Source organism: Schistocerca serialis, chromosome 4, assembly GCF_023864345.2.
Source record: "Schistocerca serialis cubense isolate TAMUIC-IGC-003099 chromosome 4, iqSchSeri2.2, whole genome shotgun sequence".
NCBI lineage: Eukaryota > Metazoa > Arthropoda > Insecta > Orthoptera > Acrididae > Schistocerca > Schistocerca serialis.
In genome coordinates this window covers 702,919,763-702,940,192 of record NC_064641.1, presented here as the reverse complement: position 1 = coordinate 702,940,192, position 20,430 = coordinate 702,919,763, and the positions used below count along the sequence as shown (strand labels likewise).

General features: G+C 40.5%; 1 protein-coding gene across 1 annotated transcript in view; it reads left to right on the top strand.

The window, feature by feature from the left end:
- The first annotated feature begins 1,139 nt into the window (after positions 1–1,139).
- The window catches only part of LOC126473215 (VPS35 endosomal protein-sorting factor-like), a 103,639-nt gene continuing 84,348 nt past the window's right edge, over positions 1,140–20,430 (top strand). Inside the window, exon 1 of the mRNA XM_050100126.1 lies at positions 1,140–1,330. Within this exon, the coding sequence (XP_049956083.1) occupies positions 1,299–1,330 (32 nt within the window). The 5' untranslated portion in view covers positions 1,140–1,298. The remainder of the gene's footprint in view (positions 1,331–20,430) is intronic.

Here is a 20,430-nt window from a genome sequence, read left to right as displayed (position 1 = left end):
AATAAAGTGGAGAAACCCCTATTTTCATAAAAATAAGAATTCTGTTTAAAAAATATTAATTTCACCTATTTCACATGCCTCTCGATGAGAACCTTCCCTTAACACTACCTGAGTTACCTTGATCTACAAAGCATTTGCATTCCGTTAGTCAAGCTCACAACAAGGACTTTAATATTACACAAAAGACCTTTGAAGGCCCCTTAGAACTGTAATGAGTAATAAGGTGTAGATATAACTGTGTTGCTTATACATTGTGGAAGTAAGTGAATTACCGAAATTCAGCAGATGAAAAAAGGGAAAAATGAAAAGAGGAGAAAGGTATTTTATGAGTGGAGTGAGGCGGTGCAGCAGGAGCCTTTCAACTACTTGCCTCATTTTGTTAATTATTACTCTTCTTCTTGTTGACATTGTTTTGTTTCATCACCAATATTATTTAATGATCTGATCGATGAAATTTATTAAGCGCAATGGATTGAGACATCACTAGTCGTTCACCGGGCATTACATATATTATTGAGTCACTGTAACAAAACAACACCGCAAGCTTCCAATAAAACTTAAATCTTGGACTATATTTCCTACATGCAAATTACTATTCAATATTCTTCCAACGCTCTTTAGTACATTAGTTGGCTTTCTGCGACAAGGAGTTCGGAACCGTCCGTATCTGAAGACACCACATAACGACTACCCTGCTGCCGCGTTCGAAGACTTGCAGCAGTAAAAACTCATTGTTGAGCCCAGAGATGACTGCCGAGCCTTGTCACCATCTCCCAGAGGTTGTATTTGTTGTCGTATAGTGAGGTCACAAACTGCACTTGTAAAGTAACAGAACACTGATTTCAACGTAATTTCACGCTTATTGCTTTAAGTTAAGCTATAGTGAATCATCTTATCAGTGACTTACCTTTTTCAAGAAGCTGTGATCAGACGATGGTTAATAGATTTGTTTATCCACAGTCTCCGTGAAAGGAACAACAAGGGCAAAAAAGGAAGATCACACGTTAGTACTCGGCTGAAGTGAAGAAATCTCGGAATCTGACATTGCTTACAAACGTGAAATGTTTGCTGCATGCAGAGTTAGGAGTCTTAACATGCGACGCGGAAATTCATAGATGAAACTCTGAATGACTGCGGTCTCTGTTGCGCTATCAAAGATGTTGTAATAGCAACTGTCAAAGCAAGTAAACAAATATTTGCGTTTGCGAAACAGTGTTGTTATAGAATGTTTCTGTATTGAGTTTTGTGTTTATTATTGCAGTGTTATAGATTTCACAACATTCTTACACGCTAACAAAATGAGTGCTGTTCGCCAGTCTTCATGTGAATGGTGAGGTTATGTGTATAACAGTTTTCCATCCGATAAGACTGATTCATTTTCCACATTGGCACAACAACACCACCGCTTTATAATATAAATAACAAAGTGCAACTGTTGTCAAAAACTTGTGTGTTCTGTTTTTTAAAGCGGCGGTGACATGTGTCATTCGTACTACAAGTACCGGTAAATATATAGCAAATTTTGTCCTCGCTCTCGCATCTAATGACATACAAAAAAGATGACAACCATAAAGTAAATATCAACTGACCTTACAACTATTTATCGATGGTTAATGACGAAATCATTTACAATAGTTATATAAGTGTTCATGAGCAAGATGTAATCGGTGGGAAATAAAAAGCAATCAAAACTTTGTTTTTTATTATCTTTCTGTTGCTAATATTGCGCTGTGCGGTTGTCAGAGTATCTCAAGAATTTTACACGAATACAAGCAATGAAAATTTTAAGTTAGACAATAAGAAAAATGTTGATATGTTTTGATTAGTTATCGGTCGTCAGCCATTAACAACAGTTGACTATTCTAGCAGTAATATAGCGATGAGGCGCCGTGGTAAGAACACCGGACTAGGCTATATAACGTTCTGGAGCTGTGATGATCAAATTCCCGTTTGATCAACATCGTATGGATTTTTCATGATTTCCTTGGTTCATTTGAAGCTTTCGCCCAAAGCCCTTGGCCAGTTTACAACCTCATCCTTGGCCAGTCTGTACATATGCTCTGTCTTAACGATCTGTTCATCAACTGGGCATTATACCAGATTTTATTAGCCTTTCTAGTTAATTTATATTCGAACAATTAATAAGTCATTTGTATCACAGTTATTGATTCAGTATCTTATAAATACAATTCCTTCTAATGCAAGGCAGTATAGTACAGTGATATACAATGACAATGATCAGCAGCTGAATACTTTGATATAATTTCAAAGCCTATCCATTGCTTTTAAATCCAAACATCATGCCCATTACCTGTACACTTTTACATTTTTAGGCAACTTTTCTTTTAATAATGACTGATATTCAAAACTGTTTTGAGAATGGCAAATTAGATGCTCTTACTGCCACCAAAAATTGTGTGTACGTCAATGGGATGATGGATGGTGACAGGAAGAGCATCCAGCCACACACTACTACTACTAACAGCCAAATCCAGATTGACATCCCAATCCCATGGAAACACAGTAGCCTATAAGGCCAGGAAATAGAAGAAGAAGAAGAAGAAGAGAGCACAATGTCTGCCATGCCCTTATCAATGGAACCATCTCAGCATTTACCTTAGCAACTTCAGGAAACCATAGAAAACCCAAGTCAAGATTGGTGAATGGAGTATGAATCCTGCTCTTCCTGAATGTGAGTCTGGTGCATTACCACTGGCTTAGCCACTTTATGTGCTATACGATTTGAAAAGAAAACGTGTATAATCTGCAAGGATCTTACATAATGCACAAGAAATATAATTATGATATAATAAGAACATGAAACTTTTTTATATTATTATTCTGAAAAATATACACACATGATCACATCATATAACATTTCTGAAAAATATAAACACATGAACACCTACGAACACTATATGCATCACAACTATTCTTGCAGAGGTGTATTGCTCTGCTTCTGAAACAGAGAAAACGGGAAACGGACAAGAGAAACATTTTTGTGCAATGACAGGCACATCATACATGGTACACCTGGTAACACATTAAAACTTTGGCCTACTTAACAAGAAATTGGGATCTAGTATTTCTGTAAGCTAACATATTCATTTACACTGTAGAAACATTTTGAATGAGAAAAGTTTAGTAGGCCTATCTCATGAGCAAAGAATGGTAATTGTGTACATTTCGAATGGATCCACGTCGTGAGTATTTCCTGTTCTTGAGAACCTGTCCTTCATATTTTCGGTTTATTCAACATATTCAAATATTGTTTTTGATATAGAATAACAAACGATAGATGTATAAATTAATAACTTTGCGTCCTCAGAGACTGATGAAAAGAGACAACTGAGTTCCATATGAACAGTCTTGCAGATTATAAACAACCTTGTTTGTTGTTTTGAAATGTTGAGAGTGTGAAGGGAATATCCTCATAAAAGTAGGCTATTTGAAATATGAAATCAGGGTAGTCAAAAATACATAACTCAAAAATAATCATTGCTTACTCCATCTCCTAGTGTTCACTTGAGGTAAAATACCTGAAATATCTTTAGCTAGACATGTTGATTTTTCCTTTATGAGTTGCTGGATTCAAATCCTAGTTGACCTTCTACAAGAAACCAAAACAGATTTAATGATTTTGACATCTCTGTAGCCAAATTAATATCATTAATCAGAGTAATGTTGGCTGATGGTATATTATGGATGGACTGGAAGGAAAAGATTTAAAATACTTTGGAACTGTAATTGTTAGCATATCACTGTGAATACACTGAGGAAAATGCCTGCAAATCTATGAAGGAGAGTATATGAAGGAGAATAAAAAGGGACTAGGAAAAAATAGTTGGCTAATGTAATGCTCCACATAGATACACGGTTTTTCACTTTCAAGCCTGTTGACCTGCTGTGTTGCCAAGAGCAAAGTTTTATTTTAGCTACAGATTAGTTAACATCAATAGATGGCACAGCAGAAGAGTGGCAAGTAGCTTGGAGTACAATTTTTCTCAAGGTCTAACTTCATTAATTTTATCTCCAGTGCTTATAGAATATTGTCAACATTTACTGTTTTCAGTTTGTCGGGAGAATTACCAGAGAGTATTTGGTTGCAGAAAGGATACAAATGTAGAAAAACCTGTACATGTCACACACAGAGATGGAAGAATATTTGAGACTGCTTCCGTCAGCAGAATATCTTAATGCATTAAACAGCCTGCAGTTCCAGTGGTCGTCTTGGTGCTCATACTCAAGCTGACCTTGCAGACCTTGTGTTCCCTCTTCCTGTTTCAGTTGAGCACCCATTTTCTCATTTAATTTTTTGTCCTTCGATTGTGGTGCTACAGTATTCCAACTGCATCTGACAAATATATTGAGAATGTCCATATAGTGGAGGATGTGACCTTATTTTTGACGTGAATGCAATCATTCCACTTCATTTTTGTGGGAAATAAAATATGGGTTACACTTCTACCACACTAATTAATGTGTTGTACTGTGACACAGGTTTTTAATATGTACTCTTGGAACTGCGTTAACAGCAGAAGGATTCCAGTTTTTACTGTTGTTGGTAGCTGTTGAAGCAGAGCAAGTTATATTTCATTTACAACAGTTATGAAGAGCAAAAGTACTGCTTTATTCTGCGGAAACAGGAACATGGCTGTGACTCTTCAAGCTTTCGTATTAGATGTGTTCAGTATATGGCTTTTGGGCCTACTGCTAGACCGAAACTTGTAAATCCCACAATATTTCTTTGAAGCAGGTGTTCGAGATCATCATGTGGTGGCTGTTGGTTACTGCTGCTGGAATTTGAGATATGTTGGCAGACCTAAGAGCCATGTGTTGGAGCTACATAAATGTATGTAGTCAATGTATTACAGCATTATAAGACAGAAGTTAGCACATTACATAACTGCAGTCCCTTTTTTAAATGGATTCTTCCATCACTTTTTGGTAGAACAATTCCATATTAACAATGGAGAATCCAGGATGGAATGTAACAGTATTATGAAAAGGATAGCTGCTACTCACCATATAGCAGAGATGCTGAGTCACAGGTAGGCACAACAAAAAGACTGTCGGAAAGTGAGCTTTCAGCCAACAAGGCCTTCGTCGGAAACAGACAACATACACTCATGCAAATGCAACTCACACACACATGACCAGAGTCTGTGGCAGCTGATGCCAGGCTTAGACTTCACTAAAGATAACTGCATAATCTGCAAAAAGCCTGAGGTTACTATAAATATTGTCCACAAGATCATTGATACACAACACGAACAGCAAGGGTCGCAACATGCTTCTCTGGGGCACACCTGAAGTTCTACATCTAAACTCTTCAAACCACCGTGAGGTGCATGGCAGAGGTTACGTCCCATTGTACAAGTTATAAGGGTTTCCTCCAGTTCTATTCACGTATGAAGTGCGGGAAGATTGATTGTTCAAATGCCTCTGTGCATGCAGTGGTTATTTTTGATCTTATCCTTACAATCCCTATGTGAGTAATATGTAGGAGGTTGTAGTATGTTCCATGAGGAATCATTTAAAGCCAGTTTTTGAAACTTTGTCAGTAGACTTTTTTGGGATAGTTTACACCTATCTTAAAAAGTCTTCCAGTTCAGTTCCTTCAGTATCTCTGATACTGATTAAACAAGCCTGTGACCATTCATGCTGCCCTTCTCTGTATACATTTAATATCCCCTGTTAGTCCTATCTGGTACAGTCCCACACACTTGAGTAATATTCTAGAACCGGTCGCATGAACGATTTCTAAACAATCTCCTTTGTAGATTTATTGTACATCCCCAATACTCCACCAAAAAACCAAAGTCTACCACCTGCTTTACCTATGGCTGAACCTATGTGATCATTCCATTTCAGATCCCTGCAAAGTGTTACACCCAGGTATTTATACGACTTGGCCGATTCCAGCAGTGACTCATTGATATTATAGTTACAGGCTACTATGTTTTTTCGTTTTGTGAAGTGCAAAATTTTACATTTCTGAACATTTAAAGCAAGTTGCCAGCCTGTGCATTACTTTGAAATCTTATCAAGATCTGACTGAATATTAATCCAGATTCTTTCAGATACTACTTCATTATACATAACTGCATCATCTGCAAAAGCCTGATTTTAGTATTAATATCTTCTGCAATGTTGTAAATATACAACATGAATAACAAGGTAACAAGGGCCCCAGCACACTTCCCTGGGACACACCCAAAGTTACTTCTACATCTGATGATGACTCTCCAGCCAAGATAACATGTTGCATCCTCCCTACCAAAAAGTCCTCAAGCCAGTCACAAATTTCACTTGATAGCCCATATTATCATACTTTTGACAATAAGCATAGGTGTGGTACTGCGTCAGTTACTTTTTGGAAATCAAGCACTACAGAATCTACCTGATTACCTTGGTCTAAAACTTTCAGTATGTTATGTGATAAAAGTGCGAGTGGGATATCACATGATGTTTTCAAAGTCCATGCTGGTTGGCATTGAGGAGGCCATTCTGTTCAAGATACCTCATTAAATTTGAGCTCAAAATATGTTATAAGATTCTACAACAAGTTGATGTCAAGGATATTGGATGGCAGTTTTGTGAATCACTTCTACTACCCTTCTTGTAGACAAGTGTGATGTGCTTTCTTCCAAGAAGTTGGCATGGGTTTTTGTTTGAGGAATCTAAGGTAGATTATAGTTGGAAGAGGGGCAAACTCAGCTGCAAAATCAGTACAGAATTTGGTAGGGATTCCATCGGGCCCTGGAACTTTGTTCAGTTTTAAAGATTTCACGTATTTCTCATTACCACTGACACCAGAACTCGTTTCACTCAATTTTTAGTAGTATAAAGATTAAATCTGGGCAATTCTCCTGTTGTTGTTTTTTTTCTTGTAAAGGAATGTTTGAAAACAGAGTTAAGCATTTCACTTTTGCTTTGCTACTCTCAGTTTCAGATCCTGTTTCATTCTCTAGGAAGTGGAACTAACTTTGGTGCCGCTAACAGCCTGTCAATACAACCAGAATTTCTTTGGGTTTTGTGAAAGATCATTTGACTGTATTCTTCTACAGTAGTCACTGTAGGCTACACGCATTGTTCTCTTGACAGCCAATTGCATTTCATTCAGCATCTCTCTGTCTATTGCCCTATGCTGTTTAAAGGTTTCTTTATCGTGACTGTATACCATAGAGGATCCCTCCCATTATGAACTTTTGTGCTGGGTCCATATCTATTCACTGCATTATCAGCTATCATTCCTCTACATGCTTCTGCCCCGTGCTAAAAGTTTCAAGTTACAGCATTCATTCATCGGCCAACTCCCTTGCTTCTTCATTCCTAGTGATAAGGTTTTTCACACAGTCACTCTGAGTCTTATTCGGTTGAAACGATAACAGTGTATCAATTGTTGTTCTGGCCTCGCAGCCTTGGTGCAGAAGGAAAGGTGTTAAGCCTGTATCTCGCTTCGCTGTTTTGTATGCAAATGTCATGACAGGCAGTGTTGTATCTTGATATCTCCGCTCAACATCAATGTACATCAAGAACATATCAGCCAATGTCTTATTAAAGCATTGAGCGAGAACCTACAACTGTGGATGGTAAGCAGTTGTCATACTATGGGTGATGTCACAATGTGAAACTGCCTTTGTTACTAGTCTCTTGTGGAAAACTTTCCAACAATCAGAGCGTTGAGGGAGCAGGATGGCCCAAGTGTTGAACTGATATCTTCTGCAAGTAACCTTGTAATTTCTGGAACTTCAGCAGTTAGCACAGCATTGGTGACAGCATGGCAAGTGAGGTAATTAGGATAGACTATTGTCCATCTATTCCTATTCGTGAACTTCAAGAACCTCCACAAGAGGTTGATTCCAGTTTTGTGGAATGGCACTGTTGCAGGCGAGTTTGGTGCAAAATGCTCCGAAGATAATTCCAGCTGTGTTTTGTTGTTGGAATACTTTGCAGTGGCTCACATACTGTCTAACAGATCCATAGAGACTTAGCCAGTGATACCTGTATCTGTTTCTTTAGTCTTTATGAACAGATGTTGGAGTGTCTTGGAAAAACTTCAGGATTGCTGGCCATAGCTGAGTTGGAATGACAAATAACCGTTTCTGCCCCATTGGATCATAGTTCCTCATACACAGTGCTCTGTTAATTAATTGGAATTCTCCTTCGGTTGGTTTGTCCACCTTCAAGGCTTCTGTCTTTCCAGCAGAGCTGGATCATCCCTCTGTTCAGCAGCAGTGTCATTTAATGCAGTGATGATTGAGATTTCATCAATTCTGATGTGTTCTGCCAAAGTATGTCTTGTAAAGAAGTTCCCAAATTTATTGCCCTCCAGGAAATTCGTCACACTCAGATTATTCTCGTGATCGAGAGCTGATTCTCTCTCTCTCTCTCTCTCTCTCTCTCTCTCTCTCTCTCTGTCACACACACACACACACACACACACACACACACACACACACACACACACACACACACAACACAAAGGAATTATCTGAATGGGACAGAAATCAGTATATGCAATGTACACATGTACAAACAAATGATGATGAATACAACAATTTCAGAAAAATTGGATGATTTATTCAAGAGAAAGAGCTTCACAAACTGAGCAGGTCAATAATGCTTTGGTCCACCTCTGGCCCTTATGCAAGCAGTAATTCGGCTTGCCATTGATTGATAGAGGATGTTAGATCATCAATATCCCAAGCTGGTTGGGGGTCGCTGCCCATAATGATTCAACCTTTGTCAATTGGGGAGAAATCTGACGACCTTGCTGGCCCAGGTGGGATTTGGCAGTACGAAGACAAGCAGTAGAAGCTCTCACCATGTGCAGGTGGGCATTATCTTGCTGAAGTGTAAGTTCAAGATGGCTTTCCATGAAAGACAACAAAATGGAGTGTAGGATATCACTGACATGCCACTGTGCTGTGTATGATAACTGAAGGGGTCCTGCTATGAAACAAAATAGCACCACAGACTATCACTCATGACTGTCAGGCCATTTGGTGGATGACGATTGGGTTGATATCCACTCCTGTCCTGGGCATCTCCAGACTTATATTTGCTGGTAATTGGGGCTCAATTTGAAGCAGGACTCATCACTGTAGACAATTCTACTCTAGTCAGTGAGATTCCATACTGACACATTATCGACCTGCTAAATTTGCAAAGCTCTTTCTCTTGAATAAATAATGCAGTGTTTCTGAAATTGTAATAATTTGTTTGTCTGTATGTGTATGTCACATCTACTAACTTCCATCCCATCCAGGTAATTCCTTCATAGTGGTTTTCTTTTATTTTCTGAAGAGTGTATTCAGTGGGTCTGAATGTATAACGTATATCAGAAAGACGGATCAGACATCATAGATGGGGAGTGTTCATTGCAGTTGATGAAAATACTGTCTCCTATGATGTCAGTTTTGAGTGTGGCTGTGAAGTTACCTGGACATGTATAATATGTATAGGTAAAATCAAGTTAATTGTTGGATGTTTCTACTGACTGTCCGATTCTGCCATAATAGTTTTAGAGTCTTTCAGAGAAAATCTATGCTCTGTACCACAGAAATACCCAGGTCATGCAGTATTAGTTGGAGGCAACTTTAACCTACTGAGTGTAGACTGGGACATCTATAGATTCCTTGTGGAGAGTACAGACAGGCAATCTTGTGAAGTTCTTTTGGACACGTCTTCTGAAATCTCTCTTGAACAGCTAGTTCGACAGCCTGCATGCAGTGGAAATATTTTAGACCTTGTTGCTACAAACCTTATCGATGGTGTCACTATAGTGGCAGGGAATAGTGATCATGATGTCATCACAGCAATGGTGGTTATCAAAGTTAATAAATCAATCTGCTAGAAAGAGCAGATAAGCAGTTGGTAGCATCCAACTTAAACAATAAACAGAGATCATTTAGTTCCATTATGACTGAAAGTAGAGGAATTACGGGTCAAGTTAAATGGATTGTAAATCGCACTCTGGAGAAGTGTATGCTGAGTAAGTAGATTAAGGAGGGGAAAGACCCACTGTGGTATAATAAAAGACTTCAGTGACATGGACTGTTGCACATTTCTTTCAGAAGAGAATGCACAAAAACAATAGGCAAAAGTTAGCAGAGATTTGTGTGGGTGTAAAAAGATCAATGTGCGAAGCATGCAACAACTACCGCTATCATACCTTAGCGGAGGATCTAACCGAAACTTGTGACAATTGTGGTCCTACATTAAATTGCTAAGCTTATCAAAGGCTTTTGTCCAGTCACTCGTTGACCATTATGATGTAGCAATAGAAGATAGCAAAAGGAAAGCTGAAGTTTAAAATTTTGTATTTAAGATATCATTCATGCAGGAGGATTGCACAAACATACTGCCATTTGACCATCGCTCAGACTCCCTTATGGAGGACATAGTGGTAGTCACACCTGGTGCAGAGAAGCAACTGATAAAATTGAAAACAAGCCACCATATCTCAATGGAATCTCAGTTTGGTTGTGCAATGAGCACTCTACGGCATTGGCCCCTTCATTAGCTTGCTTTTATTGGCACTCTTGCCCAGCACAAAGCCCCAAGTGACTGGAAAAAAAGTGCAGATTACCCCTGTATACAAGAAGCGATGCAAGAACTGGCCCACAGAATTACAGACCAATTTCCTTAACAGTGATTTGCTCAAGAATTCTTGAACATATTCTCATTTCAAATATAATAAAGCTCCTTGAGACAGAAAAGATCCTGTCCATAAACCAGCATAGTTTTCGAAAGTGTCACTCATGCAATACTCAGCTTGCCCTTTTGTCACATGATAACCTGCAAACCATAGCTGAAAGGCAACAGGCAGATTCCATACTCCTAGATTTCAGAAAAGGGTTTGACAGGGTGCCACGCTAAAGACTGTTAGTGAAGGTACGAGTACACATAATAATTTCCAGATATGAGAATGGCTCAAAGACTTATTAAGTAATAGGATCCAGTACATTGTCCTCGATGGTGAGTGTCCTTTAGAGAAAAGGGTATCAAGTGTAATACTTGAGCGAAGTTTGATGGGACCACTATTATTCTCTCTCTCTATATATAAATGAACCGATGGACAGGGTGAACAGCAGCCTCTGGCTGTTTGCTGATTATGCTGTGATGTACAGAAAGATGTCATCATTGAGTAGCTGTTGGAGGGTACGAGATAACTTAGGCAAAATTCCTAATTGGTGTTCTGATATACCGGCCTGACGAATTTGAAAGCTGAACACTTGGACCTAGACGACAGCCACTAGGTGGCACTCATAATATTTGTAATATTTGCGAGAGTTTCTGTTGCCGCCTCAGCACTAAGTGTGGGGCACACTCCATGCTTTGGCCTATCAGCACATACAGCCACACTATAAAGTCAGCTGCATTGAGGTCCAAATCTCAGTCATGTTCCGGCTACACTTATGTATCATTCCTTGTACACAGCATTGCTTGGCATTACATATTGCTACGTTTAGGTTCTCGATTTGGCTTATACTTCGGACCTGTCACTGCATCATATTTTCTTGTTGTTCGTCCACTGTTATTGTTGTACTTGGTGACATTTGGCAACTTACAATTCGATGCCCTCAGCCAATCAGCCAGCACTTGCCAATTGTGTCATATTCTGGTTTGTATAAATCAGCAACGAGGAAAAAGATTAACAGTGTCTTATGGACGTGAAACTCATGCAACCCATGGAACAGTAACAGCAAGAGTTGCTCTGCAGCAGCAAACCAACCTGTTACGTCAGGAAATTCAGGTTTTGTCACAACACTTGCAGGTGCAGAGTTGATAACCTGTTCAGGCTGTGATTGCTTCCCAGATAGAGTCCCACCCATTCTCGTTCCCACTGTTTAATGCCACCAAAGAAGATTAGGATACATATTTGCAGCAGCTGAAGCAGCACGTCACCACTTTTAGAGTTTCTGATGATGCACTTTAATGGTCACTCTTTCTTTCTTGGTCTGCCACAGAGACATTTTTCTTACTAAAGAAGTTGGCTCCCCTCTCAAATCCAGTTGTACTCACATTCGGGGAGATGTGTTCATTACTGTTGAACTATTATGCACGATGATTCCATGTGGTCACATTGCGCCCTGTGTTACACAACCAACCTGGTTAGTGTTATTGCTTGTATGTGATGGATTTGCAAGGACTGAATCGACCGTGTGATTTCACATGCACAAACACATCGTGCAAAGCCTCATGCAGATTCCTTGATTTGAGATGGGGTGGTCTGATTGGAACCTGATCTGGAAGCATGCATGGCGCCCTCAACCTGGACAATGCTTCCTTGGATGATATTTTGAAAATCATGCTCTTTATCAAGATCACACAGGTACCAAATGAAAGTCTTATGGCTCGTCCCCTCCGGCAAGGGGTCGGAATTCTTGTAAGTCCTTTCTCCGATGGCGTTGGTGTGATCCATCACTTTTGTTTGTGTCAATGACCTCTGAGCAGCCAGTGAGTGTTTCACGATGCACCAGTATGTGAACAGTCCAGATCGCTGGGCACACTGCACTCATTATGGGAGGGATGGGCATCTCAGAACTGCCTGCCGTCAAGCATTGGGACAGTCAAACCTCACTCCCCACTTGCATCAAGAAACTGTGTATGAACTCCAGGCCATTATTCCCTAGGGCAGTTACGGTTTCCCTGGTGAAACTGCCAACATTTGCTCAGCTGGGTTACCCAGTATTGGCCCTGCCCTCCTGCAAGTTGATTGTGTATGATAACAGTTCAATTCCCTTCAGATGTCAGTTCATGACTACAGCAGCATACAAGGTTGCGTGGCCGATAATGCTGTTCTTAGTCAATAAGCACTCAGCTAGCAACATTTTCCACCTGGATGCCTTCTTGCTGTTTGGGTTTTTCATCATGGATGAAGTTCAGGTGACATGGTCCCCTCCCAGGAACTTGATGACCTTTGTACCTCCTTTGCATCTCTGTTCTAACCTGCCTGGGGTGCTTCACCAATTTCGAGGTGCATATTTCTCTATGTCCAGATGCAGTGCCCTGTTTCTTTTGGGCACATCAGCTTCCAGTCTCCCTGCAGATGGTGATTAAGCTCGAAATTGATTGGCTTCATGAAGCTGACATAATTGCAGCTCTCAAAGCTACTGCTTGGACCATGCCCATGGTAGTAAAGAAATGAAACTGCTCCTTCTGGCTCTGTGGAGATTCTGGATCAACACTCAATGCCAGGGCACACATAGAAACCTACCCACTGCCATGTCTAGAGGATCTCCTCAGGAAGCTTGTTAGCAGTGAATATTTTTCTAAGATAGACCTTTCTGATGGCTATTTACAGATCCCACTAGGTGAGAAATCACAACACATTATGGTAATCAATGCACCCTTCGACTTGTACAAATGTAGACATATGTTCTTGGGGATCTCTTCTGCTGCAGCAATCTTCCAGAGATACCTGGAACAGTTGAGCATGTCCATTCCTTCTTGTACCGATTAACTCAATGACTTAACAGTTACGGGTGCTACATGCCAAGACCACTGGCACAACTTTGCACCTTCTTCACAACATTGTGCGATGCTAGGCTCAAGTGCTGCACCCACAGAAACGAGTTTTTGAGGAGCAAGCAGAGTACCTTGCTCACTTGCTCAACAGACGGGATTAAGTCCGTTGACCACAACAATGCAGCTGTTGACTCTCTCCCACATTGCCAAAACCTATAGGAACTGCAGGCTTTTTTGGGTAAAGTGAATTATTATTTTAAGTTCCTCCTGCAAGCAGCACACATTATGCACCTATTCACCCAGTTGCAGAAGAAGGGTGCTCAGTTCCAGCAGTCGACTGCCAGCTGAAGGACGTATTACGCTCAGTGCCCTGACTGATGCCCTTTTCTCTATAACATTCTCTAGCTTTGACTGCTGATGCTTCCCCTCATGGCATTCATGCATGGTTGGCGCATCATAACGATGATGGTACTGAGCAACTCATCACCTGCATGTCAAAGACATAGTTTGAGAAAGAGGCTTTGGAGACAATCTTTGCCGTAAAGAAATTACCTCTTTATTGACTGCAAACTCTTGGTAGTGCTCTTTGGGGCACATTCACAGCTTCCAGAGTGGACAGCTCAAAGGCCCCTTACTTCTTAGAATTACACAATCAAGTATAAGCCTATTGTGCAACATGCAAATGCAATCCGCTCTCTCCTCTACCTTCAGGACCAGACCAAGCATTTGAGGAACAGGAGATATCCTGTTTCCACACTGACATCGAATGACAATGCACCTTGGATGGGATTCCCACTACTGCTGCTCACATTGCTGCATCATTATGTGCAAAATGGGTGGCCCACTTATTTTTCCAAATATGCTGATCCAGAACTCAGGGTCTGGGCTCCCCTTTCTCATCATTTGTGTGTTCTCTCTGATGTTCTCCTGCGGCATGTTGCCATGTTGTCATCGTGAATACCTTATGCCCTCATATCTTGGAACTCCGCCATTGTGAGCACTGGAGTATGTTATGGATGAAGGCTCTTGCCAGGCAATGTGCCTCCCTGGCTAGGACTGAAGAGAGATATTGATGCCATGATGTGTAGCTGTTCTACATGTGCCCAATGTCAGGCTGCTCCACTTTGATCTTTTGCCCCCATGCCCACTTCCCATCGCCCCTGGGACCGCATTCATCTGGACTTTGTGGGTCCTTTTGTGATCTCTATGTCACTCATTGTTATGGATGATTATTCCAACTACCCATATGTGGTTAACATGGCTTCCACCACTACAACCACCACCCTTAATGCATTTACCCCCGATCCTCACTATCAAAGGACTTTCTCATACCCTTGTTCACATCAATGTGCACCAGTCCATGGTAATGGCCTTTGAACAGTTCTGCATTGCTAATGGCATTAAACACCTGTTTAGCCCACCTTTCCACCCATCCTCCAATGGCGAAGGGGAGCAGATGATGCATATGTTTAAATAACAAATGTTGAAAGCAGTCGGCAGATCCACCACTCAGCAGTGGCACTCACAATGTTCCTGAGCACCTACAGGACCACTCCTGTTCATGATCGCAGCCCACCAGAGCACCTCCATGGGCAACAGCCACGTACTCTCCACCACCTGTTGGCACGCTCTCAGAACCCCAAGTCTGACATGCTGGGCAATACGCCCAGGTTCGGCAGTCTGGACACATTTATTTGTAGCAAAACCTTCGTAGGTGCCAACTACAGTTGCCTTCTGACAGTTCATACTCCAACGAGTTTGAAAACGTGCAGCCACTAGGCAGTGCTCCTAGTATTTGCGAGTGCTGCTGTCACCCCCTCGGCACTAGACACAGGCCACACACCACACTCCAGCCTACCAGCAGCTGTGCTGTTAAGTGAGCCACACTGGGGTCTATACCTCAATGGTGCTCTGACAGCATTTATGTATAGTTCCTCATATGCATCATTCTAGGCTTCACATATTGCTACGTCTAGGTTCTCGATTTAATTTACACTCTGGACTTGTCATTCTGTCATGTTGTCGTGTTGATTGTCTGCCATCAGCATCTCTGTGTTTGTTATCCACTTTTGAATACCTCTATGATATTGCGCTGCTGAAACCTGCGTGACCATCTTGCCAGTCAACCCAACGGATCCATCTGGCTAGTCAACCAGAAGGGAGAATGGTGGTCTGTCATGACAATAATGGTTTGCCAAATAAAACAGCTGGAACTTGATGGCCCAAACATCTGCAAGGCACTCTTTTCTCTGTTGTGGAGTAATTTATCTTGGACTTGGAGAGTAGCACTCTGGAAGCATAAGCTATCACCTTTTTGGCACCTTGTTGATCGTGTACTACTAGTACTACTACTACTCTATTCCAAAGCCATTAGCATCAGTGTGAAGATCATTCTCGGTATACTTGTTGTACAGTGCTAGATCTGGAGAATATGTTAGGGCCTCATTAAGGACAACGAAAGGTCTTGTATGCTGCTTGTTTCAGGGAAATTTGGGGCCTCTGTGCAGTAGTTCTTGCAATGGAAGTGCCTCATTAAAGAAGTCCTTTATGAGTCAACGGTAGTACGAGCACACTCTGGGAGTACTTTGCACATCACAGTTGTGTTGGAAAATTGGAAAATCGGTGACTGCCAAGATTTTTATTTCTTGGGTGACTAGATGCACTTTTTCAGATTCAGGCAGAGGCCTACAGAATGAACACCCTTCAGTACCAGTGTCAGGTGGCTAGCTGTTTTTCAGATGTATTTAAAAAAATAACAATTTTGTGCAAATGCCAAAGACACATTGTCCATTTAAGGTGTTAAAGCAAGTTATCCATCATATGTTTGATGGTGGCTGGAGCGTTACTCAGTTCAACTTTGAAATCATAGAGACCATCAGGAGCTATGAAGGCAGTCTTTTCTCAGCCGCACCAACCTCAATTTGCCAGTATCCCGTCTGCATGTCCGTAGTTGATAAATGCTTCGCTCCTTTCAACCAGTCTAAGGTGTAGTCAGTGCATGGCAATGGATAGACTTTTTCTTTGTGATTTTGTTCAGTCATTGATAGACAACGCAGAAATGCAATATGCTATTTTTTTCTTTCCAAGGACCACAGGGGAAGACCAAGGACTCTCTGAACATTCAGTGATTGTCATCTTGCAGCATCTTCTCCATTTACTTTTGGATTGTTCATCATTCAGCCAGTGACACCCTGTATGTGTGCTGGCTAATTGGTGGATGATCCCCATTGTTGATATGGTGTTTTAACTTGGATGCTTGGTCTGTTTTTATCCACTCCTGATTTAAAAGCATCTTAAAACGGATGCAGAACAGCTGTCACTCGTGACATTATTCCTTGGTCAGGCCAGACCCTATTAGCAGTTCATACTACCTTCCTCCACTGCATTGTATTTAATTCTTCGTTAACAACACCAAGCTACCCTCCATGGACTTTCTGGGCTTACTCAGTGCGCATAACTTTAGGGATGAGTAGATGCTTCTTGAAACAATTAATGATTCAAAGCTCTCTGTGTCCACCTACAATGTTTTCAATCATTGCTGGCGTGTAGATTTGTTTTGTGAGCCTAAGTAACTTCTTGCAATCGACAAAATCTTCATATTTTAACTGAACATATTGATTGCTGACTGGAACTCATCTCATTGATAATGATGGAATAATATCTTCAGTGGCAAACAACTGTCCAGAGCAACCTTTGTTATGTGTGCTTGTTGGAATAGCTTCGTCAATCTGGAGCTCTGATTTTAATTGATTTTGTACCAAGGAATATAGTTTTCTTTAGCCGATGATTATAAGATAGGGAAAAGGAAGCCTCCAAGTCGACTTGCACCCAAACATGTCAGCCGTTGATGTCCATGATGTTTCTTGACATTTTTATGACTGTCATCCATGGACAATTTGTGCCTATGAGGGGTTCACAGCAGTAGATATTTGTCGCACTTGGTTTCCTGAAGTTAGTGGCTGGACGAGTGGCAGGTACCTCTGTTGGACAACTGGGAACTGCTATGGGATGTTGAGGAGTGATTTTATTCAGTGTATGGTGATGGGCTTCATCCCATTTATCAACTGTTGTTGACTGCAGCTGGCTGACATGAATAGAACTGTTGTGATAGTCAATGTCTGGTGGTGTACCAGTTGCCAAAAACTTTCTTTCTTTCTCTGCTGTTGCATAGAACATGATCTGGGCATCAACAGTGAACACAGTGGTGTATTGTCCTCTGTCCTGTAAATGTCTCTTCTTCTGCGGGGCATTGTGGTTGGTGGAGGAGTCAGTTGTAGCCGCATTGGTTGGATGTTGTGTTGTTGTTTGATGGCTCCGGCGTAAGTCCGAGTTGTCTAAGTCTGTTCTTCCTGATGCAATCGGCTGGTGGCGGTGATTAGTGCTAAAGACTGATACATCTTTTCTTCAACATTATATTCCAATTGACATTCAAGGCTGTTATCTCTTGTGTACTCAGTCCAACATTTCTGGCTGCCATACACTGCTGCATCTCTTCCCTTACCAGCTGTGTACGAGAGAGGCGAGCTCATGGTTATCTTCCACAACTGCCATAAGATCGACATTCAGCAGTCAGTCATACATCTTTCATCTTATTCTTCTCTCATTTATTTCCTCAATTCATTGGCACTATTTTATAAAGTCCTCATTGTTATGACATCCTTTACCAGAAGAGCTTGATTTATGTCTTCTGCAACTCTTTTCATCAGGTGTGAGATTGTGTTGGCTTCTGTCATGTTAGAATTCACAATGTGACAAAGAGCCAAAACATTTTGTCCTGTCCAAGCAAAATTACACATTTGCCAAACACATCATGTCATACTATCTGTTGTATTTTGTAACTGTGTCAGATACCTTCGGCTATTTTGTTGGGTCCTGACCACCGTCTCTGGAAAATGCTGATGGATACCTGATGTGCAACTGACCTAATGCTGTTTTGGAATCCACCTATCTCCTGAATGTCCAGGTCTTAGGAATGGTGTACTGCTGGTATTTTGATTTCTGTCGATGTTCACAATGTTTCTTATGTTACTAATTGGAACGACAGTGATGTAGTTGTTTTGAAGGAACAGGCATCTCTACCAAACAGTGTCTTGTCTTATTGTGATTAAGTCCAAATCCGAATACAGGGTTGTCAGTGAAGTTCAATGTTTAGTATTAAAAGCACATTTATCACTGACATCAATGTACAGCCATAACAGAACTTACCTCTTAGACTCCAAGTGCAGCTATTTATACAAACATTGAATATTCTGGAATATTAAAACATGAAAAACATAGATATTTCAAGAACCTTCCAGAAATGATAAATTCCAAACAAAAAATAATTGCCAATGATTAGATTTGAACTGGTGACCAATAGCACATCAGCTAGCAACAGTAACCAGTACGCCACACTGCATGCACCACAGCTTGTAGCAATATTCATTTACTCTATGCTATTACATTCCTCTTTCTGTCCCTCTTAGTTTCTCAGACAAATATGTGCAGAAGAATAGTGTCACTCAAGAAACTTTGATTAGTTACATGCATTGTTATTGTTATTAAGATGTAAAGTTCATCAGAGATAAACCACTAATGTCTTGTTACTTCTTCGTGATTTCCCGAATACCTGCTCATCCTTTACACTGACAACTGTATGCCACAAAGAACTATTGATGCTAAAGTTTTGTTAATAGGGGAATGGAGGATTAAGTTTCAACTTTCACGTCAAATCACATCAACTTTCACAACAAATCGTAGCTTATTTAAAAGTTTTAACTAACCAGAACTTAAATTATTAAAACTATTATAAGTCTTAGAAAACCAGTGAGTTATGTGAGTTTCATTTCCAGTAAATTGTTTTCCTTGCTACTAAATAAACTGGAGATTTCCAGAATTCTTAAGAATCATACAACATGGAACTAAGGGAGGGTAGCCATCTATTTCCATTTTCATTCACAAGGAGTTTATTCATGCTAATTGGGGTTAAGATGTGCTGCACTTAGAAGGCTACACTGCGGCTCCTTGCACCCAAGGGTTTATCAATCACAAATTATTTAAACTATATATTGGAGCACAGTGAGTTGCTGTTTCAGATGATCTTTTGGGAGAAGCCTAATTAGTATGTAATATCTGATACACCTACAATATCTCAGCTGTACTGGTCACACTCAGATTTGTGGAATCGTCATTCACATAACTACCATTTTTTGTAGAGCTGAAATGGAGCCTGTGATATTAATCAGAGATTTCCAGTGGGGTATGTGAAATGCTGACTAATTTCAGAAGAAATTTGTTGTAATCAAAAGGTATGCAGACTCTTTTGAGAAGGGTGAATCAGTAACAAGTATTATATGTGTGCAGAAACAGGTCTTGAACTTGGAACCTTGTCTTTTGTGGTCATTGCCTTATGGACAGATTTGCATGAGTAAATTTGAATTATGAGTTGTGCCGGGATAGCTCACTTTGTAATCCTTGCCTGTGAAAGGCAAAGTTTGCGGTTTGAATCTGGGTGCAGGTGACAGTTTCTGAACAGTGGACACTGATTCTGAAATTCCAGATGGATATAAAACTCAAATAAGAATACTAATTTAAAAAATTTCTCCATTTGTCAGCATAATCCCCAGCATATTGGGGTCTTTTGCTGTATTTCACGAACCTTTGAATTCATGGAATATAAAATTCATAGGGCTTCTAATGTTACTGAGCAATGTATTCCTCTTTTTAAAATCATGTCACTGGGAAAGACTGAGACTACCAATTAATTTGGAAGTCATCTGGATCAAGTTTGCGGCTGGCCATTGAATGTTTGATAACTTCGTGTATGAAATTTCACAGTGTCTTAGTTGTATTGCGGACAGCATAAGGATGTATGTTCTCTTATAAGAGCATCAAATATTTGGGAGGAATACTCATTGCCTCTGTTGAATGGCTCTGAAATTTCATGATAATATTATAGTAAGAGTTGGCATT